General features: G+C 39.9%; 2 protein-coding genes across 20 annotated transcripts in view; one reads left to right on the top strand and one right to left on the bottom strand.

The window, feature by feature from the left end:
* The window catches only part of CTDSPL2 (CTD small phosphatase like 2), a 45,661-nt gene extending 19,722 nt beyond the window's left edge, over nt 1-25,939 (bottom strand). The window contains exons 1-3 of the mRNA XM_064517799.1: nt 25,808-25,939; nt 6,097-6,305; nt 1,661-1,799 (exon numbers count right to left, since the gene is read on the bottom strand). Coding sequence (XP_064373869.1) covers nt 1,661-1,799; nt 6,097-6,288 — 331 coding nt within the window. The 5' untranslated portion in view covers nt 6,289-6,305; nt 25,808-25,939. The remainder of the gene's footprint in view (nt 1-1,660; nt 1,800-6,096; nt 6,306-25,807) is intronic.
* LOC112987933 (uncharacterized) overlaps nt 25,914-26,474 on the top strand; it is a 36,639-nt gene continuing 36,078 nt past the window's right edge. For 8 of the 19 annotated variants that reach the window (XR_010390884.1, XR_010390874.1, XR_010390885.1 and 5 more), the window contains exon 1: nt 26,030-26,271. Coding sequence is in view for 3 of the 19 variants with exons in the window: in XM_064517804.1 (XP_064373874.1) it covers nt 25,996-26,266 (271 nt within the window). In the remaining 16 variants the exon portion in view is untranslated. Of the gene's footprint in view, nt 26,277-26,474 lie in introns of all 19 variants that reach the window. The other 11 variants (XM_064517804.1, XM_064517803.1, XM_064517805.1 and 8 more) reach the window with 7 other exon arrangements.

The raw sequence follows: 26,474 nt of genomic DNA, 5'->3' as shown, positions 1-26,474 counted from the left end.
ATAAGAAAAAGTGTCAATGGAACTCCAACAGCTGAACCTCTAGACTTCCAAGATCAAGTCCATAGTTAATTGTTCTGCATATATATATATAAATATACACATGTACACACACATAAATCTGAAGTAAAATAATTAGTTTGTTACCACAGATAACAAAAGACATGGAATTAAATAAATCTTCACATTGCAATTAACAGAACAGATAACAATTAAGGTTTTCTATAAACGTGCATCTATGCTAATGTACATCCTAGATCTAAAACTGCTATCTCATGGGGTGAAATCCAAGACATAATTCTGAGGCTGGAATGAAAGAGAAGTTCTTTACTAAACAGTAACAAGTCTTTGAGATGGCTGTCCATATGGAAATAAGCAAATGTATTTTGTGCACATGAGCTGAGAACCTTTTTGTCAGCTGAGCCTGATGGAGCTGCACAAGTACTTCACACTTCCTAGCATTTTTATATAAAACACGGGGTGTGCCAGCTGCAACTCAGTGCCTTCACTGATTCTGAATATCTTAACTAAGAACTCTGTATCGCTGTAACAATAAAATGGGTTGAGTGTGGTCTATGTGCATTCCTCAAAGAACTCTGGTTAAGTAAATAGCTTCTCTTCCTTCTTCGAGCACTGCCTGCACGCATCCCACTGCAGGTGAGGGAATATCCATTCTCTCTCCAGGAGGCAAAAAGCCTTAACAAACAGTAGCCCATACTGGAAAAGAGGATTCCCCTGAAGCCATGTGACATGGACATCCTTAGCGCATGTAACCATCTGACAACAGCCAAACGGGTAACTCCCTCACATTGTAACCTCTCCATCACTGAAGTCACTAATCTGGACCTCTATCCTCTACTTAGTTACCAATTTTACAAATCTTGTTGGAACATAAAATCGCTGAGACCTCTGCCTCACTGACTACCTTGGTGGAAACTAGCCAATGGATTTCAAAGCGAATGGGGGAACGGAGAATGAAGGAATATGGACAGCACAATCATGTAAGTCTTGTTTCCTTAGGCAAAAAGTCTAATAAATTTTTTTTTAAGTTAGGTTTAGAACCACTGTTTACACTATTAATTTCATTGAACATTTTATCTAATACTTGAAGTATCTGGGTGTGTCATGATTAGATACTCAGAAAATAATTTTCACAATAAGGTGGTTGGGTGACCTTTAGAGGTCCCTTCCAACCTAAATTTTTCTATGATTCTGTGATAGAAACCTATCTATGTCTTTGAGAAGTGCTTTTAATATCTAAGGATACCTGGTTACTTCCACAAGGGTCCTATGTTGGGAAGAAATATCCCACTTGTTTATAAGAAAATGGAAAATGAGCTAAATCAAGTAGCAATTATCATTGGCTTACTGGAATAAAAATATTAAATAGTTAAACTAGTTCTAAAATAGCTGGTTATTGTCCCATATCCAAACTGTTCGTACAAAGATAAGACCTTATTTCTCAGACAGGTCCACTGTAGCTTGTACTCGCAGTCTTGGAGATCTTATTTTGCTACTATTAGCTCAGCCTTGCTCTCACTGAAGTCAATCACAAACTCCTAATAATCCTCCACCATTGAAAAAATGTCCTTTATTAGTAAACAACTGTAAGTACTGAATCACCATTCAACTGTAATAACATATGATTAGAATATTTACAGACCTCCATTCACTTGACTTTTCCGTCTTACTCGAGAGATCTGTTTATTAGGCTTTTCTCCTGTTTGAGGTGTGGATGTAATCAAGTTGTTATCTATATCCCGTTCAATTCTACTTCTTTTTGCAGGATTTTCTCTTTCTTCCTTAAAACAGAAAAAGGGGGAAAAAAGAAATATACTGAAAAGTGCCTCTTTTCTCCACTGAATACTACCAGGAAATGTTAGCTGTTAGGGAAAGTTCCATAAAAGATCCATTTATTGTTCCACTTCCAGACGAAGAATATGCAACATGTATCTGGCCAGCTGGAATTATAAATTCATGTAAATTGACACAACTCAAGGTAAATAGCAGAGTACTGGGAAGCAACACTGTACTTGGAATTTTTGTTGTAGAAAAACTGTCTTTAAATACTATTTTACTGGAAAACCAATTTATAAATATTTAAGTACTGAGGAACTAGAGAAACATAGAAACACAACAAATAAAATTATCTGAAATGTGATTTCTCTGCCTGTTAAAATATACCAGAAGTAAACTGCATATCCAATATAAAATTCTCCATGAATCTCCCTATGTAAAATAGTTTGCTGAACTGTATATAAAACTCACTAATATTTAATCCATATCAGATACCACCTGACAAAATTCAGCAGTTAAAAGTGTTAGAAGCAAGGGTTATAACCCAGTGATTCTTCTTACCTTTAAGTAAATGACTCTTCTCCTCTGTGGCACTTACATGAATGATTTAGTTCTTGTAGAACCAGATACTTTTGCATATTTTTTGTGCATGAGTGTATGTGTAGGCACACATGTTTAAGACAGATTTCTCCCCCTTTTTCCCCAAAGCACCTACTATATCTTAATAAAATAGCAACCTAAAATCTAAAGCATGACCTTTTGGAGTACATTGAAATGTAAAGTGTGAGATGATGCAAAATAAATGGAAGTAAATATCAAAATAATAACAAAGCCACAGAGCGCACTGAGGTTAATTAAAACTTCAATCTTAGAATTACCACAGTACCTTTCTGCAGCAGTATTCTTCAAATCTTTAAAAGGAAAAGGGAAATCAATTTGCTTGCTCCAGAAAAAAGTATGTAGATCCTTTAGCAAAATTAATTTAAAGCCCACGCCAAGACTAAATTAGCTAAGAGAAGTACTAGAAAGCATGGGAACGCACTGACATCCATATCAGAAGATAATGCATGCGAATACCAGTGGTACCAAAAGCATCCTACTGGCAGTATCTTCTTGACTAACAATCTTTGTGAGATCAATCAAATTTCTATCGCTTACAATTAATATTATTGTATATACAATAAATCCATAAAATCAGAGAAGACAGATGGCTCACTGAACTAATAAAAGAACAGTAAGGCATTTCATCTTCTACGTCATTAGTTCAAATTCAACACTGAAAAAATAAAGAGATATTAACTTCTAAAAGCTACTCATTTGCCTTCATAAAATGAATGTGCTCTCACTCTGCTTCATGGGAGACAGGTGTAGAACCATTACAAAAATCACAGTGAGAACAGGAATCAGGCTGATAGTATCCACAGAGCGCAAAGAATTCAGTAAATCTGGAGCCTGAACTGCCCCTTCATCCTAGAAGTGCTCCTCCAGAAGAGGATCTATCAAGGAGCCGCGGGAAGGCTCACGCTGCTGTGTCCTCGCTGTACCAGTTCTGTGAAAACAGGACTTTAGTCTCCAGGACGGCCAATCGTGCACCTCTGAAGTGCACTACATTCATTTAAAAAGCTACAAATCAAACTGCAGACATCTTTTCCCAAAACAAAAAAACAAAACAAAACTCTACCACTTCTAAAAACTTGTTTGACCAAAAAGGAAACAAAAAAAGCAATGGACCAGAGTAGAAGAAAAACAAACAAACAAACAAACAATGAACAAGACTTGGAGCAATAATAAACATTTATGTAATGTGAACATAAATCAGTAGACAAGAGGAGGCCTGACAATATCACAAACCACAGTATCAGAGTTCGAGTGGCTTGTTAATAGAATTCAAAGATGAAATTACATATAACCTTGATGTTCTACTTGGTTTATATGCTGAAGATTTTATTGCAAATATATATAATAAATATATTATATTTATATAATTAGATATATTTGAATTATATAAGCTATTCAGTTCAATATAACCAATTATCATCAATAATTGTGCCATACGGAACATGGCAATGTCACACTGACATGAATGTTTTGTTAGCTTTTAGTTTGTTTTCAGAAATGATATCCATATTAATGAATAGCCTAAACTGACACTAGAAGTAATAACACCACCTGCTAAGTCAATGTAATTTATCATACGGCTAGAACTCAAAAATCAAAAAAGATTAGAGTATCTTACAGCAGCAAGTTCTACAATATTTCAGTTTTAAAACTTAAAAATTGAAATAATATTTCCGGAATGTGTATGTGTATCTGTTTTTCTAGTATATCAGATTTGTCATTTTGTAATTGTGATTCTGGAATTTTCTTTAAACCCTAATTTGTGTTTCATACTGTTGTTGACTTGCATGGGGGTTGTCAGTTTGCAAAAGACTCAAGATCAGCCCTGCCATCATCCACATTTCAATAGCAACATCTTAGTTTCTCTCTTCTCTAACTAAATAGCGCTAATGTTTTCCAGTTTTTGTTTGTTTAAGGAACATTCCCAGTAAGCCGTCCTTATAATATCTGTTAACTGAATTATGACTGTCATCAAAATTGGCATATTTTAAAGTTGTATCTTGCTATGAATACATTTGTTGCCATAAATCCATAGATCTCATTCCTGATTTAGATTTTAACATACCCATAAATGAACTACTATGTAAGGTATATGCATAGCCTATCTCTAAGAGTTCTGGTGTTCCCATGGCAACCACAAGACTACTTTGTTAAGTCATTAGCGCTTTGGAAGATAGCCCAGCAGTATCAATATCATGCCATGTTAATGCCACTGGAACCACTCCAAGTCTTGCTACAGACACAGGAGAGGACATGAAAGGAAATATGAGAAAAATGTGGACATTTTTTATTAAAAAACCTGTCCAGAAAAAAAATATATAATTCAAATTTGTGGGAGAGGAAGAGAACAGGGGAAGAGAGAAAGTTAACAAAACCTTAAAGAGGAAAACAAAACAAAAACCAGACATATTTCTCTTATCTTAAAATTCCAATGTAAAATGTTTTGCTTAGATTTCAGCATTTTGTTGCAGTGGCTTTGCAGCCAAAATGTTGCACTATTGTGCTGTAATATAGATGCTAGAATGTAAAATAGATTAATTGCCCTAGTTAAATGAAACACAAAAGGTAAGCAGTTCGAACCATGCACTTTTACTGAAATATTTCATTGTCAGTATCTCTATATTCCAATGATAGGAAGGAACATATGCTATTAAAGATTAAATTTCAGTATATTTTTTGACAATTTAAGAATATACTGTTACTTTAATTAAAATTATTTTGAGTACAGCTTGTTAAAATTTATCTTTTAACATTTAAACAACAGAAAATGATTCTGAATTTAAATCGTAATTGTTATTTACCATATAGTTCATCTGAGATATGTTTTAATATAATGATGACTTCTTACATATTCTTTAAAATTTATAGTAACATAATTTCAATATCTGGATTGCTGGGAGTAAGTAAAGGATTTTTTTGGACTATTTATAGAAAAAAATATATAGGTTTCTGAAACAATTGCAAGGTTAAATTCAGCCTATCAAAGTAATATATATAATTCTCCCTCAAAACTTACTTTCAACAGGTTTTAAAACATGAAGATTAGTATAGTTCAGATTTCTGTCTGGATCAAGACAGAAGCGATTTAGCGGTTTAGCCCTGACAATGTTTATATTTGATCCACTAGGTGGGGGCAATATTCACTGCAGTAACATGCTGAGTAGTCTTATCAATTCCAAGACAGTTGAGTAGGTGACTTTCAACCTTTCTTGATTGTTGCAATCCTACAGAATTTCCAACAGGAATGCTAAAAATATATAGCAAATTTATGCTTACAGACCTGCTTTTCTTAGTTCCCTGTACAGGTAATTCCCAAATTCAAAAGAATCCTTGAACCAGAATTTAAAAATCCACTGAATTTATTAGTCAACATTTTCACAAAGAAGTACCTTAGTAATAAATCCTATAATTTATTGGATTGTCTTAAATATATCTACAATTGACTCCAGTAGGGTTTGCAGGTTTGTGTTTTTTTGTTTTTTTTTTTAAATATCCGTTATCTGGCATAACCATCATCGTTACTTCTGGCTTTCCAATGTTTCAATGTTTACAAAAACATTGTGCTTCCAAAGGAACATCAATCTTTTACATGATTTTATTTATCCTTAATAAAAATATTTTCATCAAATTTAACTGAATATGACCCAATACAAAAATAAAAGAAGAAACCCACTCAGGCTGTACCTTGGGTGTGCTTCCTTTAATAAACTTTTTGATTGAAGACAATAAGCCAGTTTCATTTTTCTGTGGTTTTCCTCCGCCAACAGGTAAGCTCTCTTCCACCTCCGAATGTTTCCTCTTTGCCCTCAAAGCACGTTGTGTGTGAATTTGATTTGACTGCTGAGAAGCTTTCCGCGTTCTCAGCCTCATTTTCATGTGTACCACATGTAAAGCTATAAAAGGAAAAAACAAGAATACTAAGTCATTGAAGAAACCTATTAAGTTTCAGATCATGAATCCAAAAAATTATATAATACTGACACTGTACTGATGCACTGAGCTTTTACATACACACACACATACACACGCACAAACACACATATATATGGCTTAATTTAAATGAAGAAGAAGAGTTATTTAAGTTAAGGCATATCATTGGCAAAAGAACAAATGAATATAAGCTGGCCAAGAATACATTTAAGCATTAGATCAATGAGGTTTTTGCATAACCTTCCAGTCAGAGCAGTGGGAGCAAAAAATCTAACTGCTTTTAAGATGAAGAGGATTATATGGGGCCTATTGTCTTCAGCATCAAATGACTAGACTCAATGACCTAGGCAGTCCTTTCCAGTCCTGTGTTCCTTATAATACTTCATTTTAAGGCTCTACATTACATTTGGGATGAAGCATAAATCTAAATTGGTGTCAACTGTTCACAGAATAAAAAATCATAAATAAGACCATGCATTAAATATGGGTGAGGATATCGCCGTTCAACAAAGGAACCTAAGATTGATCTTCCATACAACTGTATTTGGGAATAAGATTATACCACAGGAAGACTCATGCAAGAGCAGAGTGAAAAGCCATTCCAGAGAGTATGTCCCATTAATCTCCAACCTTCATCTGGACTGCTGGTATACTTAAATTTGCACACAAATAAAATTGCTTTTCTGGATTGAGGCATGCGCCTTCTTCAGTTGACTGAAGCTCATACTTGGGCTGATTTCAATGGGACTACTGGTGCTTAAAATTATGCATGTGCTGGATCAGGAGCAGAGAAAGAAGCAGCAAGAAATTGATCTGAGATGTAATGCACAGAAATACTGCTAAGAGAGGAATGAGTATTTCCTAGTTTAAGTCATGACAATAAGCAAGATTACAAAAAGGAAAAGCATATGCTTATCACATGATAGGATTCAATATACTACATATATATATTACATACCATATTTGCTTTAACTGCTGATGAACAGGGGATTTCCTACACACCTGTTCAGCATTCTCCATCAGTACTTAACACAACGACTATTACAGAATGGAAAAAGCCAAGCTGAGATTTTTAAATGACTGTAGTAATTATGAAAAAAGTGGACTGATATTTGAGATTTAAGGGAAGATAACAGAAACTGTAGCCTAAATTTATAAAAATTGGTTCCTTATAATCTTGCGCCCTCTAGTAACAGAAGCATTAAAATTCAGAGTCCATATGAGTGTGCCTTTATATTAATATTTACAATAAAGTCTGCTTTTAGTTTAGAAGAATATACTGTAGGTCAAAAAAAGTAATGCATGGAAATAATGAAGAAAATAAATATTTTAATCTAATTTTCTTTTCCTACTACTTGCCACTACAAAAATAAAAAGATAAGAATACCATTTTTATACAAACATGTAAAACAAGTACACGTTACCAGAAGTTACACCTTGACTTTTCTTTCTTACAAATTGCTGCCAGTTTAATATTATTTTTGTGATTTATGGCAGGAGGAATCCACAACAATAGACATATGCTCCTATTGTACTTCTGTATAAATTGGGAGGAAGTTATTGTAATATTGAATAAATAATCAAACATTAATTGACTTAATGGCCCAAAGGTACCTTAAAACATATCAGGTATTTTTACTTCAGAAATATTCAGGAAAGCATTGCTTTTATCAGCTTCTTGTGGGTTAAAAGAAGTATTTTAGGTTAGCATGACTTATCAAAATTGTATTTTCATAGGTGACAGAAAAATGGACTACTATAGTCATGGTTTCTCAGTGTTTTATGTGGGAGATGAACTAATTCACAACACTGGCAGGAAATTAAGCCTGAGACAGAAAACGGCCATTAAAACTTTTAAGCCAAATAGTTTAAATGTATCAATGTTTCAAGTTAAATAGTTAGCAATTTATTGGAATGAAGTTAGAGAAAAAAACATTGTTTTGCCATGTTAAAAACAGTCTTACAGCTCTCTGAGAAGCTTCATGGAAGTCCATCCATGCTTTGAAATGGGATTTTATTAGCGGTATTATTAACCTGTTGAAGATTTTTTTTTCCTGAAAATGTCCTCAAATTTGGTTAAGTTATAAGTCTCCAAAACTCTTCAATCTGTATATTCCAAGAAGACATGTTAGATCGCAGGCAGCAAAGCGGGCAGAGAGGGAGTGCAGGCAGCAGTTGTGAACACTTCAGCCATCCCACCTCTGACCGGTTTCAAATGGGCATCAACAGCCACAGCACGCTAAGCTCCTTCACGTCTCCTACACGCTAAACAGACTGGCCAGTGCCATCCAGAATGACTGAACACCCTCTTTTTTTCCCCACTGGTTTAAGAGATTTTGGTTTGCATCCCCACCGGTCCCAGCAGGCACCTCACAGCCGGAGAAACAATACAGGAACACCGGGAAGTCAAGAAGTGGTGAAAGGGGAAGAAACTCAGAAAGACATATGAAAAAAAGGTACAAGAATATGTAATGATTAGGGCAAATTTGTCAAAAGTACCTGGATCTGAATTTCGTTTGTAATTAAGGTATGGTACGAGCGTATGGTAGGAGGTACGAGAGAACCCAGAGGTTTGCTCCTGCTCCCTCCTCACTTCTCTCCCACACACTATGTCAGAATTTGTCTGCCTCCTCAGAGACCAGGTGAGCTCATTGAGCTCATTAGAAAAAAATTCTGATTTTTTTTGCCAGTTTAATCGGTTCCTACAGGGAACCAATGCACGTCCGTGCAACAGGGCAGACGCGCAGCTGGGTTTGGGCCTGCCGCTCCCGGCCTGTCCCGGGTGCGGGCACTGCTCCTGCCGTGGCTTGTAGCGCAGGATGCCCTGCGCTTCCAGAGCCCAACCCTGCTCACAGCCCATGCCGACAGGCAGCCTTACGGCATACAAAAGCGAATAAAAAAATTAAACAATACTGGGACCAGTGCTGCCTGTGGAACTTAAACTGGCTCTTGCATTTATAAGCAAAATAGCATAATTTTTAACAAGTATATATTCAAAAGAGGGCCAATTAAGGGTGGACAATTTTAGTTTCAGCATTTCCTAACTTTTTAAGTACTATTTTGTAACCTTAACGTCTTTTTAGTACAACTTACACGGAGGTTAAGTGCTTAGGACATCCCTCATGAATTGGCAAGGAAAATCCTTGTGTAAGACATCACTAGCTGTACATGCGGTTCAAGTAGTAAAAGAACAACATCAGCCGATACTCCATATTTGAATTTCCACAGGCTCTTGTCAACCTCTTTTACTGAAGGCTTCTAAAGAAACTAGATTATTATCACGTAACTAGAAAGGTCCTCTCAGGGGTAACAAAGTGTTTAAGACAGAAAATGAAGAGGAAGGACAAACAGGTGAAGAGTTCAGTGGCCCATCCAAAGCTCTTTGTGAGGACCTGTTCTGTCTTTCTGTTCAATATATTCACATACCATCTCACAAAATGTGCAAACAGTGAGGAGGCAAAGTCTAGAGATGATTCAGAACTATTTGAAAAATTAAAAACTGAAAGTGACCAGAAAGTCATAGAAGATCATTACAAATGACTAGACAGTAGAAAGGCAGATGAAATTCATGTCAGTAAATGCGAAGTAATGTACGTAAGAAAGTATAACTAATTTTTCAGACATAATTAATGCTGAGGAAAATGATCTTGGAGATTCTGCCTGCAGCATGGACTTCTGCTGTGAGGACCCGTGAGCTGCACCATGGCTGGGAACACGTCCGGGCCCATGGTCCCCGAGGGGATTTCTGAGCTGCGTCCCCAGCGCTGCGGGGTTATGTCAGAGCACAGGCTGGCCCAGGGGACTTTCTAGCCCTTTTTCTGTAGCAACAGATCCCGACATTTGGTGGGAGGGTCACAAGGGTAAAGAAAGAGACTGCGGACATCTGTACTGAGGTATAGATGTTTCCACAGCAGGTGGACTAGCTAGATGTCACCCAACCTACTGAACTGATGCGTTTTGGAAAGTTGAATGGACTTTTAGGAGAGAGATGCAAAGGATGGACCACGTGAAGCTGGGAGTGTCCAGCAGCTGCACTCCCGGAGTACTCACTGTGGTACAAAACAGTGCAGGATTCAAGGTGGCCCTAATGTCTCGGAGCAAACGGGTACATAGTGTGTGTGTGCATGTGTGCGCACACGTGTGTGCGTGAAACCAAGCAACGGCAAGCACTACGGAGCGCAATCAATCCCACCAACTGCGGTCCAGGAATTCCCTGGTCTTCACGACATCTGCCGATGTCATCCTCCAGCACGTGAAGGGGGTACTCTAACTTCTGACCCACTTAAACACCAAACTTTTGGCATGAGCACAGCTGTTCTTAAACTTTTTCTGTACCATAATGCTTTTTAGGCACTCAAACTATGGTAAACGAGAGTCTCAAGTTAATCTAATTACAGAAACTGATTTTTCAGTCAAAAGTGCAATGAACTCTCTGGAAAGAGTGTATTTCACAGAATTCAAATATTCAGGACTTCCTAATATACATATGTGCATAAGCTTATATACTTAAAAAATGAGATTCTTAATTCTCATTTACCTAGTTCAAAAAACTCGGAAAGGCAAGAAGAGAGTAACACCTCGTTAACTCAAGGTTTTGATTGACAATGGATAACTATTTACCATGGTGAATTAGGAGTTAAGTAAATGAACAATAAAAATATAACGGAATTTAGTACATTCAAAGATGTAAACCACATTTATTAAAATGTTATTTATACATTTTGAAGAACTGGCAAACATCCTACAATGTGATTTACAAAACAGCAGTCTTTTAAAATATTCTGATGAGGAATCTAAAACAGCCATTAAGTGAGTATAAATTAAACAAAATTATGCTAAAAATAAATGTTTGTGTAAAGAATTAGAAAAATAACTGTAAAACATAGAAAGAAGGCTGACACTAGTGAAATTCCAATTTGAAAATGAAAATATTACTTAAAATGTGCTATTCTACAAGTTACCTAATCTTTTCTAGAATAGCAACAAAAATTAAATAGACAAAGCACGAACCAATTTAATGTTTTTCAATGGTGTGTATGTATTTATCCAGCAAGGAACCATTCAACTCATCTGTACACTATTGCCAGAGAGTTCTTTGGCTTATTCCACATCCTGGGTATCAAGCCTCAAGTTATAAATAGCTCTAATGGACTTAGCAACAGTCACCTACAATCCTCTCAGTGACAGAAGTTTGCTTTCCTAACGCTTGATACCTTTGGCGGTGTACAGTTTTTACTTGAATTCTATTTGTGTTTCTTTTCTGAAACAAGCATAAAACTATAATACTTAACACAGTCAAAATAATCAAGTCGAAACATGTACATGAATTTCCTTCCTTACACACACACAATTCAGATTTCAGCATAGTATGACAGTCAACTAAGAGTCTGGCTAGACTACTGCATAACCAAGTATTTTGCTTGCCATATTCAGTTAAGATTTACTTATATTGCTATCATGTTTGTGCCAAGCAGGTAAATTAAGACCAAAGCCAAAACAGTTCTACAGTTCATTGCACGTGGGATTACACTGAACAATTCTAAGGAATTTCTGTACTGTAATTCTTTTTTCAGCAGATTCGCTTTCAAGACCTTGTAGCTCTTAAAACTCTCGCTCTATGCAATAATGAATCTGAAGCCACTGAGTACATTAATAGCAAGTATACCAAACATCTAAAGATCGAAGCCATATTTCTGCATTACATACATATCATATTTTAAACTCCTAAAAAAATTCTCTTTCCCAAATCCCTTCTACAGCTACATATATATATTTATATAGATAAAGAAAAAAAACAGAAAGAGGAAGAAAAGAAAGTATCAATTGAAAGAAAAGAGGTTAAATGTTGAAACTCATTCTTTAAAAGAAAAAAACATGGCAAAATGCAAATTTCATTAAACAATTACTGAGCAGGGAAAATTAAGTAATGAAGGAGCTATCAAGAAGGAGCTGAAAGAGCTACAGCTGAAATACATTCCATCTTCCTCAGTTCCTACACACTAGGTTGTCAAACTCACTACCTTGCAAATGCTGTCATTATTCTGTGGCACAGAATAATGCGGTACAGCAGACCTATTGGAAGAAATTCCGGTGAATGATTCCTATCTCTAAACAAGAACATACCTCCATACAATTTTCAGTTAGTGATGATTTATTTCCCCACTACATATGGTACTACTGTTGTACCTACTCTTCTACAAAACCACTAAAAGAAAAATTAGGTGTGGCAAGTATAATTAAAAGGTTTAAGGCTTTTTGATACAGAAGAAACTTTAAGATGATAAAAGAACAATAGTGATGAATAATAGGAAGATATAACTGGCACAAAAATTTAAAATTACAGTGTTGAATAACTTCTACAATTAATTTGGCACTCGGTAATAACACTGGATTGCCATGACTGAAAGCTATATATTCCAAACCTGAATACCGGAAGAGCTCTAGAGGATTAAGACAACTAAACAGACTGCAGGAATGTCACTTGGTGAGTGACAGGAACATGTTATGTGAACACTTTCTTTTTATTTATTTGATTTTTTTCTATCTCATCAATTTCTGTAGCACTTAAACGTAATGCCTAAGTCTTTCCCAGACAGATCAGACACAGACTGTAAATCCTCACCGGATTTCACAGAATGTCTCGCTCTTCCCAACGCCACTGAAGCAGTGTCTATAGAGCCAGAGACGGCTTTCCAGCCTACCTGGCCACGTGCTACAGCGGTGCAGAGGGTACTTCGAGCTTCTTTGAAGAAGTGAGATAATAAGAGAAGAGGAAAGGATGAAACTTCTGTCAGCTATGCTGGGACTTTAAACATTCTTTTACACAATAGAGCTGCTGCTGCTATAGATTATACCAGCCTCTTACTGCAGACACAGCATATGTGGACAGAACATTTCTTTTTGCTGCCACAGTGCACCTCTCTCCAAATGACAAAAGTAAGCCAAGAAAGGTCCCTTCTCTTGGAATAACCATGCCCATACATTAGCTTTTGCCATCATGGAGACAATGACCAGTGAGTATGAAAAATTCACACTGCAGAATGAAGCGTACTGACAACATTTTGTGGGATACACCTGATTTTAACAACCACGTTATTCTTCCTACGTTGTTTCCACAGCATTTCTCCAAACCTTTTTTTCAAAGGCTAGAGGGTAGTGAAACTTCTTTACTCTTCTTTTGAGATTTCAAGGAAAAGCATTGATCAATGCTGTTTAAAATGTAGATACGTATAGACATGTCATCAATTCACATAAAGCTGTGAACTGTTACTCCTCTTAAACAAATGCTACCAGTCATATTTCATCAGCACATTTCATTATTGTGATGAGACCCAGATTTTACGTATTAAGAAACATCCCATCCAAAAGATGCGTTCATTGAGCTGGTTGTAGTTCATTTACACGGTACTAGCGATGCTTTCAAGAAACGTTAGATCTTATGATGCTGCACAAAGGAGCCCGCATCACCATGGGAAACCCATGGAAAAAGACAGAAAGTGATAAGTTTATCCCTGGTGGGGAGAGAAAGATACGGGACAAATAATAACCCTAGTGTAATAATATACTTGCCTGGACACGCAACAAAGTCAAGGAAAATGACTTGCAGATAGAGTCTTCCATCCAGGCAGGCCCCAAAGCACTTTACAAACTTCAAGGAAATGCTTCCTCACTTTTGTTATTTCAAAGCTGTTGAGACCTCCCCCAAAGACCTTTCTTTAACCAACTAACACCCCTTCCCTAGAAGATGATAGCAATTAAACTGTATTCCAGCTGATGTGCTTTGTCATTTGCAACATACTATATTATATTACTCTTGTCACACTTCTCAAACTTTCAAGTGTGATTTTCTGCAACTGCCTTCTAGAGAGACAACTACTAACCAGGAAACCAAGACTCAAAGAAGTCTAGAAGTAGTGCTGGTAGAGGTGAGAGCAAAATAAAAAGACAATGATTTATAAGAACAGCAAAATACACAGTATATACTATCCAAATATTGGTGTCTGGTTATGAAAACTGGATACATCTACAAAAAAATCCACGAATTTCATAAAAACAACAGTTAACAATTATAACTATCAAAATTGCAATGCAATGGTATCACTAAATTTTCCTTGATTTATTGAAAACATCTTTTCTTCTCCTCCGTATCTTTCAGGCTACTAGGCCATTTCATTCTGAACAAGATCACACCAGAAAAGCCCTAGGTTTACTCTCCTTGTTTAAATCATGATTCCTCAGTGTGTCTGTCTTATGCTCACGTACTGTAGTTCAACTCTTTCAGTGTTTAAGCATCTCCCTTGAAAGAAACGCTTTCTTAAAAAGATTTTTGCCAAAGAATCAAGAAGGCCTTTTATAATTGGCCATAACATAAAACAGATTTTCTGTTACTTTATTTTTCTGCTCTAACAATCACATTTCTAGGCACCATTGCTTGGCTAGCAAGGCTTTGTTTTGATCATACTATATGCAATTGGAACTGAAAGCTTATTCCCTGCTGGCCAAGACACTTTTCTCTTTGTGACTGAGGGTACACACTTGCAATTGATTCAGCCGTTGCAGTTTGGGTCACACTACTAACCAACAAAGAAAAATTGAGATTTGGATTAGTTGTAGAACAACTAATTTCAAAACAAACCTCAAAAATCTGTTACAGCAGAAAGAAAAAATGATACTATTTACAATCTCTTATGTTGCCAAGATAAGAATTTTACATTAGTCATCTTCAGATATTGTGGAGCGCACCAATAGCCAAAATGTTTTGAAATAAATGTTTGCAGTCCTTGACTTTCAAAGGAGTGGATTACAGATTCCACCAGAACTTGCACTGCTCCTGTCGAGCTCCTGCAACGGACCAGCTGTCTGTGGACACATTAGGCTCCCTAGACATTTAATCCATGCCGCTGGGCACACGGAGGGCCTATTTTTGGAAGTCATCTCCCTCTTGTTACAAGCCCTGGCACAGACAGGTTGCTAAACACTTCCTGAACAGACCTTCAAGGATGTTGGGATAAACTTTGACCTCAGAAATATACTAACTGGTTACTTCTTTTATTGTACATAACTTTTTGTTGGGCTACAGAAGCCATGAAGTAACTCCGTGTTTGTCATGAAAAGCTAACAGTTTTTGTGATGTCTGCATGGAGAAGGGAGCTGCATTTTGCTTAAATTCATCAGAAAAACTAATCTTGCTCTGCTTCACCTTAATCCTTCTGCGGAATCAGAACCCCAGCCACATATTCCATAGGACTTTGCCGGGTGTGCTAGCTACCTTTTAAAAGGCAGATAAGATTTTTGGTTGCTCCCTTGGCCTTAACAACAGACTATTTTTATTGTGGGATAAAAACTCTTAAAACGAGAATATGATCCTTATTTCCCTGGAAAACATTTTTCCCTGGGCAACTATATAACTTCATAACCTTTCAAAATAATTTAAATCATGCTCTCTACCTAGTAAGGGGCTATTATTACACTCATTTTGCACTTAGCTTTCCTGGTAAAGGAAAAAAATCGTGACACTGTTGTTAAAATTGGAAAAAATGTCAGCACATTCTTTTTTTTTTTTTAATCAGTTATTGTCCATGTAAATTTAAAACTAAACATTTATCATTACATATGCACATCGATTTAAATCTAACTTTTTCATAGCCCATTTTGGTCTGTTTCTCAATGTAAAACCTCATCCTTACAAATTTCTGAGAGATTATTGTGAGATTAATTTCCTAATTTGTGCACGTGCACGCCTGCACGTGCTTGTAGCTAAGTTAAAACTGATACGAAAACAAGAGCTACAGTTTCAAGAGCTTCACTAATTTGTGAGTGATATTATGTTGATACATATAACTTTAAAAGTAAAATACTGAGACTTCACGAACTTGAATCACATTCAGCTTCAAAAAATTAAGTGAAATCAGTTTCAGGCAATGTACCTGTCTGATCTCATTGCAGCAATGCTATTTTACACCTTTATTGTCTTTTGTTAAATGTTTTCTTCCTATTTTATCATGGGTGAAAATCCAGGAGGAAAAAATCATTGGCTATTCAGAGGAAAGTTATATGAGGTGTCAGAACAATACTGTAATAGTACAAATTACTACAAACATATTTCATCAGCTGCAACAAAGATTTTTGTAAGCCAAAACTGATCTTCATACCCTCTGTAATGTTTCCGTTCTTCAATTCTACTCCGAATTTCACTTATTTATGTCTACTCTATCTCCTCACTTTAACAAATAACCTTTTAATTTTAAATGTGAAGTTCATTCAAAAAGTTTACTGTTTATTCTAAACATACTTGCATACAATATATTGCTTCACACCCATTTGCATTATATAACCTTAGTTAGAGTTAAGGTAAAAATAGCCTGCAAGGGCTACTAAAGAGCGATATGCTCACTACAGTATACCACGTACAAAACTGCAGGAAAGGTGGTGATGGTGGGGTTTGAGCAATTTGCTTTCTTTGGAAAATAAGTCAGGAAGGGGAAAGGCAAAGGTTCTTTGAAGTCTTACAAGAACTTTCAAGCGAAAATGTGACATCACCATCAAGCAGAAACCACAAACTGAGCAAGAACCGAGGTGAAAGGGTGCCAAACTGTTTAAAATGTTGGGTTTTGTTAATCTTTGTGAATTAACTTAAATACCAAGGAAACGCTTGGAAGAAAGCTGTCTTTGTGCTTTCTATGAACATGACAGAGGACACATTTGTCACCAGAAACCCTGAAGAAACAATGTAGCAAAATCGTAGAAAACCGCTCTTGATATTTGAAAATGTTTTAGTGTAAATAGAAGGCACACTCTGTCTTCTAATTTCCACACCTCCTCCTCTACATCCCTCCCACTTCAGTAAGTCCTTTTTGCATTATGATCAAAGGGAAAACAAGAAGGACAGGTGGTAGCTCAGTGACATGTTTTCTCCAGCATTAAAACCACTTTAAGGAGCTATTCACCCCGGTTGTTCGTTCCCCCACGGGCTCTGCCTGGAGTAGGAAGGTGTTAGCTGTTGCCGGCATTAGTTTTTGCCAGCAGCCGGCACGGGCAGCACGGGGCTCCAGTAAGCCCAAGGTACGGGGTTAAAGCACTGCATCATGATCACCCGCGTTGAACTCTACAGCTTAACACAACTGTTCAACTGTCAGCACGCTCTCTGGCACAGTTAGGCACAGCCTTCTCCCAGACAGGGCTCAGGAACAGCTCAAGGGAGGTCACGGGCAAGGGCTGCTCCCAGCAGACGGGGCGGAGGAGATGACCCTGAGCTGGAGGAAGAGCGCTGAGCTGTCTGGATGCAGCCTGGGTCATGCCACCCGCTCTCAGGACCAGAAAACAAGTCCTGGCCTGCTTCCTTTACTGGTGTAACCACAGTCAGCGGGGCCGTAGCAGCTCAGAGACTGTCTCGGCTGCTCCAATACCAACCGGGAGGCTGTTCTGTTAACATAGTCACTGAAACAACTCAGGTTTGAAACTGTCCTTTTTTTTTTCCCCTGGCCAAGTTATTTTTACTAAGATCATTTGGTCACAAATTTTCAAAGCAACGGTGTTTTATGCCCTGGGTTTCACTCACTCATTGTACTCTTTGCAGAGTAAGTATTAGTCACTTAGCATAAACATTGGTAAGCTTTTTCAAACACAGTTGTTGATTTTTTTAAAGCCTGGTTTCTAGAGACAGTAAGGCTTATACAATCGCACTGTCCACATCTGCCTGTCTGTCAGTCCTCCCCTAGTAGCTGTGGATCCTGCTGACCAATATCAACCAAATCTGAGAGAGGGAGAGAAGTCTCAAACATACTAAGTTCCGACGAGTTTTCCAAAAATCAAAAGCTATGTAGCTCAGACAGACACTTTCAGCATCCCCAGTGAGTGAGGGAGAGCCACCACACCACCCAAGCCTGTACACCATATCCATTCCGGTTGCACTCGCACACTCTCCGACTTGCCTCCTTTCCTAGCCCACCTCCGAAAACAACAGCCAACTTATCTGCAGAGACCTGGCAGCGACCAAGCAACCACGCGCTCTGCTTCTAGCTCAGCCAGCAAGCAGAACCGCGGCAGACGCTACCGCACGCCGGGAGGGAGAGCAAGCAGGAGACACTGAAACACTGCGGGTGAAGAGCCCGGAGGTACTACAGAAGAGGAGAGGGCTGGAGGGCACTACAGGATACAAACCTAAGGAAAAACACACATTATTCTGCTGTTCCAGAAACAACAGATGACTAAGTGGATTATTTTAGGTTGCTCTTGTAACTACCTTGTTAAGAAGACTCCTCATTGGTGACACTGACAACATGGCAATAAAATAACTCAGAAACAGAGCTGGGGAAAAAAAATGCGAAGCACAACGTTCCTGTAACTGGTTAACATCTTTGTCCGTGAACACAACGGTGCGCCAACACTCTTTTAGAATAATGTTTAAAAACTGGCACTTTAAAATGAAAAAGATAAAAATCATTCTCTCCTCATCCTTATCAGCCTTTTATATTACAAATCAGAACCTAGCTTTTTAACCTCTGTTTGAACACAGAGGATCTCTTAGTTTAAAAGAAGAGAGCTAAGTTATGGAATTTAAATTAAAGCTGAAAAAGCATCCCTTTGGACATTCAGAAAACTTTGTGTAGGTTTTACTTGATTTGCTTCTATTATTTGATGGCTGACTGAAGGCTCTAGCCCTCTCCCTTTCACAGCCTTTTTGCATCAGATTTGTCCCTTCCTCTCTCAGCTGCCCTGTGCTTCTCACTCCTTTCACAGGGAGATTAACAAAAGTTTTGAAAGTGGCATGGCATTTTCTGCCTTCTCAGAAGGCAAAACCATGTCTAAAGATGCATCTACATCAGTTTCTGAGCCTGGATCTGGTTTGAGCTTTTGAAGCAAATCTTCTGATCATCCCCATCTATTGTGCTCCCGTTCTCATCGCAGAGCAGTCTCAGGTATGCTCAGAGACTGGATTCCTTTGCATGAAACTAAACTGGAAGACATACTTCAACTACTAACAGACACAGGACCAGACTGAATTAAAGACTTTGGAAATGAAAACAGCGTAGACATAAAGCCCTCGGTACCAACTGATTCGTTCTGTAAGTCTGCTCCTACTGCACCACGCTACTTGTAATACAGATGTAACCTGACAACATTCTGAATAAGCTGGCATAACACTAGACCACTTTGGTTTAAAAATAAAACCATCAAACAAAAGAAGCCCTTTACTCTACTAATTCTGACAAGATATCAGCTGTCTGTAAATGAAAGCACAGAGCCTTTCAAATTGCCAATAACAATATGCAAGAGCACATGAACTGTCATACACTCTTCTCTGCACCTAAAATAAAAGAAGGGGAACAGAAAATGCATTAAGAGGAGAAAGAACAAGGAGCAATCCTCATGCAGCAACTTTTTAACTTTGAAAGCCTGGACCACTGATGACAGAAGTTTATTTTCTAATCTTAAACTCTCTTTTGGTGTGGAACCCTGTCATGTTCATTGGTTCAGGACACTTTTGTATTGACTATTAATCTTTGAAGTTGAACATTATCAAACATTTTCCAGATACATAATAAACCAATTCACTACCAAAACAGAATTATCTTCAAAGAACTCCAACAGCATAATCAAGCATGATACTGCTTCACCTGAAACCATACCTATACACCCTGTTTCTCCAGCAGGGCTCTCAAACGCTGTTTCTTAGGAGTGCTACTAAGCTTTCTAGTCCCTAAGCAATATGAAACTCAGGAGCTCTAAATCCAGTAATTAGAGTTGTTTCAGAATATCACTTTGGCTATATTCAGGTCTTCAGAAGCTTCTTCCAAATCTATATTTTTTAAGAACATAAATTAAAAGTATCAAGATTCCACTAATTTTCTTGTTTACTTATTTTAATATTCATAGGTTCTGTCCTGATAAGGAAAATGAGCAAGCTCTTCCAATCATGTTTATATTCATTTAACTACGATTGCTCACTCTTGACAAGAGTTTAAGAAGGTGTCAAATAAACTGAGCTAGCTAATTCAATCAAATATACTATATCTAAAGCTCATGTACACAAAGCCTGTAAGTACCTTTAACATTCTTATAGATATTTCTTCTATTTTTAAATCATTTCCTTAGCTTCCTGTATATTGCTTTCAGAAAACCAACCTTAAAATTTCAGGTAGTATTATCCTTTTCTTCCACAAACACAGAAATAATATAATTGCCACTCGTGTAACTACTACTCATAACTAGCCTTTGCTTCTCTTTATTTATTGCTTATCTTCTGACAGAAGTTCTTCTCTTAACATTTCTAAGACATATATACTGTAGGCAACAGACACTTAACTGCAGTATAAGCAATGCATCACAGTTAGCTGTGTTTTTAAGAGAATGAGCTTAGCCCTACCTATAGGATTTATCTCCCTCCCAGGTGATGGATCTGAATCAGGTGAGCAGGCATCACAGCCCAAACCCATTATTTCATATAAAAGGAAGTCTGCTTTGGCTAAATGAGCTCCCCTAGGATAGTAAAGTGAGGGAAGTTCTCAGGGAGGGGAGGAAAGAGAAGCAACTGAGGTAGCCTTGTCTAGTGTGAAAAGATACTTAAAAGGGTATTGGAAAATAAAGAGGCTATAAAGGAGGATACAGAAGCTAGTTCTGTTAACCCAAGTCAGCCCAATCTTTCCTGAAATTTCAAAAATACCAGCTGTGAGAGGTAAACTGCAGAAGAGCAAACCCAGAGAAAACTACAATGGATGAGGCAAAATTCCACCACATGGGGTAAGAAATAAATATATTTGTATTAGACTCTGTTCCAGCACCTTCAGCCCTGCATCTTAAGTAGCAGATGCTGAGTACACTTGAAGCTCTATCTAGACTAACAAAATCTATTATGTTAGATTGTCTAAACCAGAAGTTTTGTCAGTACAACACCATTAGAAACATGAAGGGAGGGGTGAGGTGTTATTTTTTTCCCCTAGTCAAATATAGCTAGGGAAACAAGTCTCCTAGTATGTGCAAATGCAACTTGTGCTGGCAAAAGGATTCCCTCTGTGACAAGAGGCTCTACCACTAACCAGACTGGTATAACTGTGCCAGTAAAGTCCTTGTGGTATAGTCTAATCCTTAGATTGAGTTACCTGTCCTCCTCTAATTAACACCTTGAAATATAGGAGGAATCAAAGCAATCATACTTTAGAATAGCCTAAAGTAAGCTGAGTTATGGTCTTGACTGAATCAGTACAGCTAAAGCTAAATTGCTTAGAATACCTGCTCTGATTGAACTGAGTTCTTGTTAATTTATAAACTTAAATTAGCTATTCCTAAACCTAGCCTAAATAAGGCCAAGTTCCCTTTCTTTCACATGAGGCTTCAAGGATGTTAATGTGCCCTACAGTACCACCACCTGAGCCTTCACTCTGCTGATAATGGTATTCCTCTTATGTTACTACTGTGTGTGTACATATATATCATGAAAAACTTCTTATAGGTAAATTCTATTCCAAATGTTCTAGAATCTTGTAACTTTTTTTGTTACTTACACTTGGTAAGTTGGTAATGGGTAATAGCACATATTTTTAGTGCTGTGTTCATAAGTATGTGTAGTGTATTTTCCAGATAGTGGGAAATAACCAGCTCCTTTTAGTGAAACCTATCTTTATGATAATGTTATATTTAAAGCTACAATGATATAACAAGTATGAATTTAAAACTAAAGTGTTCTATGCCCTCTAATCTGTGTAATCTTAACTTGATTCCTCCCCAACAAAAATGCTCTCTGAATTTAGATGGGAGTTAGGGCTGTTAGGAATAATCTCAGTCTCCACTGTCTCTTTTATATGTAACTCTGTCACTTAATGGATAGAAGATCCTCATCAGATCTAATGCAATAGATAGGTGACTTCCTAAATGTTGGCTTTAGAGTGGTTTTTAGCTAGATGCATGCAAATCTCATTGGCACTAGACTCTCATAAAACTTTCCCCATAGGAAGCTGTATTCTTTCTGTTGCAATACAGCAGATATCAACGCAGCTGCATTGATTTAACACTGCTTCCCACTACCTTGTCTGCAGAACTCAGAATTTTCATAAATACTATCAGATAGCAAAACTGAGGCAATAAAGGACATAGTTCAGATTATACATCTGACAGCATGTGGCAGAGATGGGAATACAGGTCAGGCTTCCTGACACCAAATTCATTATTGTGTATACCAGACCATCCTGACAAAAGTATTTTCCTTAGATCACTAGGTTAATCAACAAAAAAGCACTTATTTGCCATATGTAAGAGTATCTTACTCAAAGAGATCATTGAAACTGACCTTACTGGAGAGTGATCTATTTAAAAAATAGAATCTGCTACCCAACCTCTAAAACTGCTGGCTTTAGACATGCACATTTTTGTACTTAATTTTCAAGTGCTATTGAAAATGTCTTTGTCTATGAATGTAAAATATTTATTTTTTAAAAACTAAATAATGGCCATTTAGGCAATTCAGCATGTAAACATGTTAGATGGGATTGCTTGTGAGAAGAAACTCGAGAAGAAACTCGTGCACATTGAGACACTTGAAAATAAACCAAAGTGATACACTACACAGCAACTGACACTACACTTCAGCAAATTAACCTATGTTTAAAGTACTCTACAAAGCCTGACACTGTCAAAGTCCATGTGAATGAGACTGCTACTCTTAAACAAGCTTGCAAGGAGCTTACTGTTTCTCTACAGCATCATAGCAGCATGATTCAATTTAGATATTCTACCCTAAAATCATAGTTCATTATGAATTTGATTAATCAACTATGCAATTATATGGTGCATATTTGCATTTTCTGAAGACTTCATTGGGATGTACACACATCAAATGAACTCTTCCTATACAATAGATGAAAAACAATCTTCTGTTTAAAATGAGATCAGTGCCAACACTTTAGTGGTAATGTAAGGTGCTAGCAAATAAATGAATTTCATTCAGACTTAGTCGCCTACTTTCTGAGCTAGTAAGAACCATCATATCTTATCTATTCACAGTAAGGAATCAGAAAGACATTTCTTTGGGAGGAATTGTCCTCAGGAAGTATGGAATGAGGGTGGAATCACAAATGGGGAGTGCAGGTGTGTGCAGGGGGGAAATCGGTAGCCTTTAAGTCTGGGATATATCAGCAGACTGACATTATCAAAGTCCAAAAACTATAATGCATAGCAACTGGCTTCCCTAGGGAGACCAAGCTGAAAGCCTATGGATAGGGAAGACCTTGTAAAGCATTTTGAATAGAGAGGACCTGCAAGCCCATAAATTGGTAAAGGTAACTTTAGAGATTGTCAGCTACCTTGACTTTAATTACTAACTTGAAATCATTGTGAGGATGTGCTGGAACTTCCAGTCACCTAAAGGGCAGGAAGTCTCAAGCTTCTCTCAGAACATACATATGTCTAGAAATGCACATTAACTTTACACCAAATTTCACTTCTACATGATGCATTCTGCTTTTCCTTTTCTTGAAAGCTCTTGTCAAAACAGTTCAATTTGATTTTTAGTGTTGGTTCCTAATTTTGAGTAGTTGTACACATTTGTTTTTACTCCACTTACACCTATGAAAAAGTTCCTTCCATAGGAATGAAATATTTGCATAGAGAACTGTCAGAGAAAATGCAATTTTAAGTCTTTGGCAATACTCGTTTTGTTGGTGTCAGCCTCAGTAGCATGAGAAGCAATCAAAGAAAAATAAATGCCAATATGGTATGGAAAAACTTTGTTAGATGGAGACTAAGTTTTCTTTTGAATTTGGTATATTTTTTTTAAGCACTTAAAAATGCTATTCAGCCTGCAATAGTGTCACTCCAGTGTGCTGGAGAATCAACACAGTGGGAAGATGTTATCAACACTCAGAATGGAAGCATGAAGATGGAAAGTTACCTTTAAATTATGAAAAATGCATGTACAGCTACAACACTTTCTGGAGTGCTTACATATTTAGAAAAATGATCCAACTGCACCATTAAATCTGTGGGGCAGAATGACAAGAGACTTTTTTTAATGAAACAACTTTCTCAGATGAAACAGGAATGTCAGCTTTAGTGCATACTCCACTGACTGGAACAGGATCAAGTCTTAACTAAGTTCCACACAATGTTTTCAGGGAAAAAGTGGAGGATGTTTTATGGAATTTAAGTCTGGATTTGGCTTGCATCCTAGAACATATATCTTGTTACGAAAACTGCTGAAGCACTTTTAAGTGGGCAAGCCACAAGTGTCCTCTAGCTACCCATTCAGCTGGAAGCCACACAGGCAAAGCCTCCTGAAGCAGGAGGGGGGGAGCAAGGGTGGGGAAATAATCTTGGAAGTCTATCTGCTACAGAGAAGGGCTCACTTGTGCCTACAGCATGAAGTAGTTACAACTTGTTTTTTGTTATTGTCTCAGATCCAACATGCTACTCCGGCTAAACCATAATCTCTTCCTGCCTCAGTTCATCCATGTGTAAGCCTGGTTCACTAACTCTTACCTTAATGTGTCATGAGGCTTAATTAATAACACTTAGGTCTTTTAAGCCCTCTACAAACATTAACTACTTCTAGTAACAACTCTCTGAGGTATTATTATCCCCATTTTACTGATGGAGAAGAGGCAAAAGTGGCTGCGACTCGCCCAAGGCAACAGAGGAACAGTAATACTTGGGGATCCTCTTCACGGGTTGTGACAGCAGGGACAACTTTTGTCGAGGAGGGCACCTCCGAGAAACACAGTCTGGGGATCGCTGCTGAGAGGGAACCACGAGCAACCCGAGGACTCCGAAGAACCACCACGAGAAAACGCAGGCTGGGGAGCGGCGCAAGTGCTGCGGCCGCCGCCGCGGAGGGGAGGATACGCCAGGCGGGCCGGGGCTCACCGCGGCAGCCGCGGAGGAGCAGCCAGACCCGCTCCCAACTGCTGTAAAACCGAGCAACAGGCTGGCGCGGCGCCCCGGCGACCCGCGCAACAAGCTGCCGCGCAGCCCTCGGCGCTGACAGGAGCGGGCGGGGGGCGGGAGGGGGTCCCGCACCTGCGGGGCCGCGCTGACGGGCCAAGTTGGCGCCGCCGCCGGTCCGCGGCCGCGGCGACACCCCCGGGCCCGTCCGGAGGCCCGCGGCGGGCCGGGGCGCGGGCGGGGACGCAGCTCGCGGCGCGACGCCCCCCGCAGCCGGCGCGGAGCGGAGCGGGCCGGGGCGGCCGGGCCGGGCGGCCCCCCGCAGGCCTCGGCCTAGGGGGGCGCGGGGTGTCGGCGCGGGGTGACAGCCGCGCCGCCCGCCCCTGCCGGGGGCAGCGGGCCCGCCCCGGCCAGCGCTGCGCCCCCGCTCCGGCCGCGGCGGGGCGGCCTGCGGCGGCGGGCGCGGCGCCCCGCGGGAGGGCGGGCCGGGCCGGCGGCGGGGGCTGCCCGCGCCGCGGGCGCCGGCCGCCCCCCGCCTCTCCCCACCTGATCCCCGGCCGGGACCCCGCGCTGGCCGAGCCGCCGCCTCCGTTACCTGCGGGCGCGGGGTGCCGAGCAGGCGGGCCCCGGGGTCCGGGTGCGCGGCGGCCGCGCCGGGCCGCGCCGCGCCGGGCGGGCGCCGCTGTGTTTACACCGCCGCCGGGGCTCGGCGCTCCGCAGCCGCTCAGCAGCCAGTCGCCATTTCCCGCCTACCGACCTGCTACACCGCACGCAGGGACCCGGATGGGGAGAGGGGCCGCCGCGCAGGCGCAGCGCGGCCGGGGGAGGGGGGCGCGGGGACGGCGGCGCCGGGGCAGGCCGGGAAGGAGGGAAGCGGGGCCTCGCGCGGGGAGCGGCGCCTTCACCGCTGGCCGCGCCGCGCCGCGCCGCGCCGCTCCGCTCCGCGGGGCCGCGCCGCCTCCGCCGCGGGCCGGGAGCCGCCGCCGCGGCCGGGCGGCAGCGCCGGGGGCCAGGGCGCCTCTCGCGGAGGAGGCGCCGCGCCGGCCCCGGCGAGGTGAGGTGAGGTGAGGCGAAGGGGCCCCGCCGGGGCCGAGGCGCGGGGCGGCCGTTAGCGGCCTTCACTGAGGGGCGGGCGGCGGCGAGCGGGGCGCCGGGCGGGGAGCGGACCCCGGGGCTCCCCGGGGAGGGAGCAGCTCCCGCGGGAAGCGGTGCGAGGGGGCCGCCCCGGCCGCCGCCGCCCCGCTCGGCCTGTGTCCCTCCTG

Source organism: Dromaius novaehollandiae, chromosome 10 (assembly GCF_036370855.1).
Source record: "Dromaius novaehollandiae isolate bDroNov1 chromosome 10, bDroNov1.hap1, whole genome shotgun sequence".
NCBI lineage: Eukaryota > Metazoa > Chordata > Aves > Casuariiformes > Dromaiidae > Dromaius > Dromaius novaehollandiae.
The sequence above is the reverse complement of the archived record's forward strand: the minus strand, read 5'-3'. Positions and strand labels throughout refer to the sequence as shown.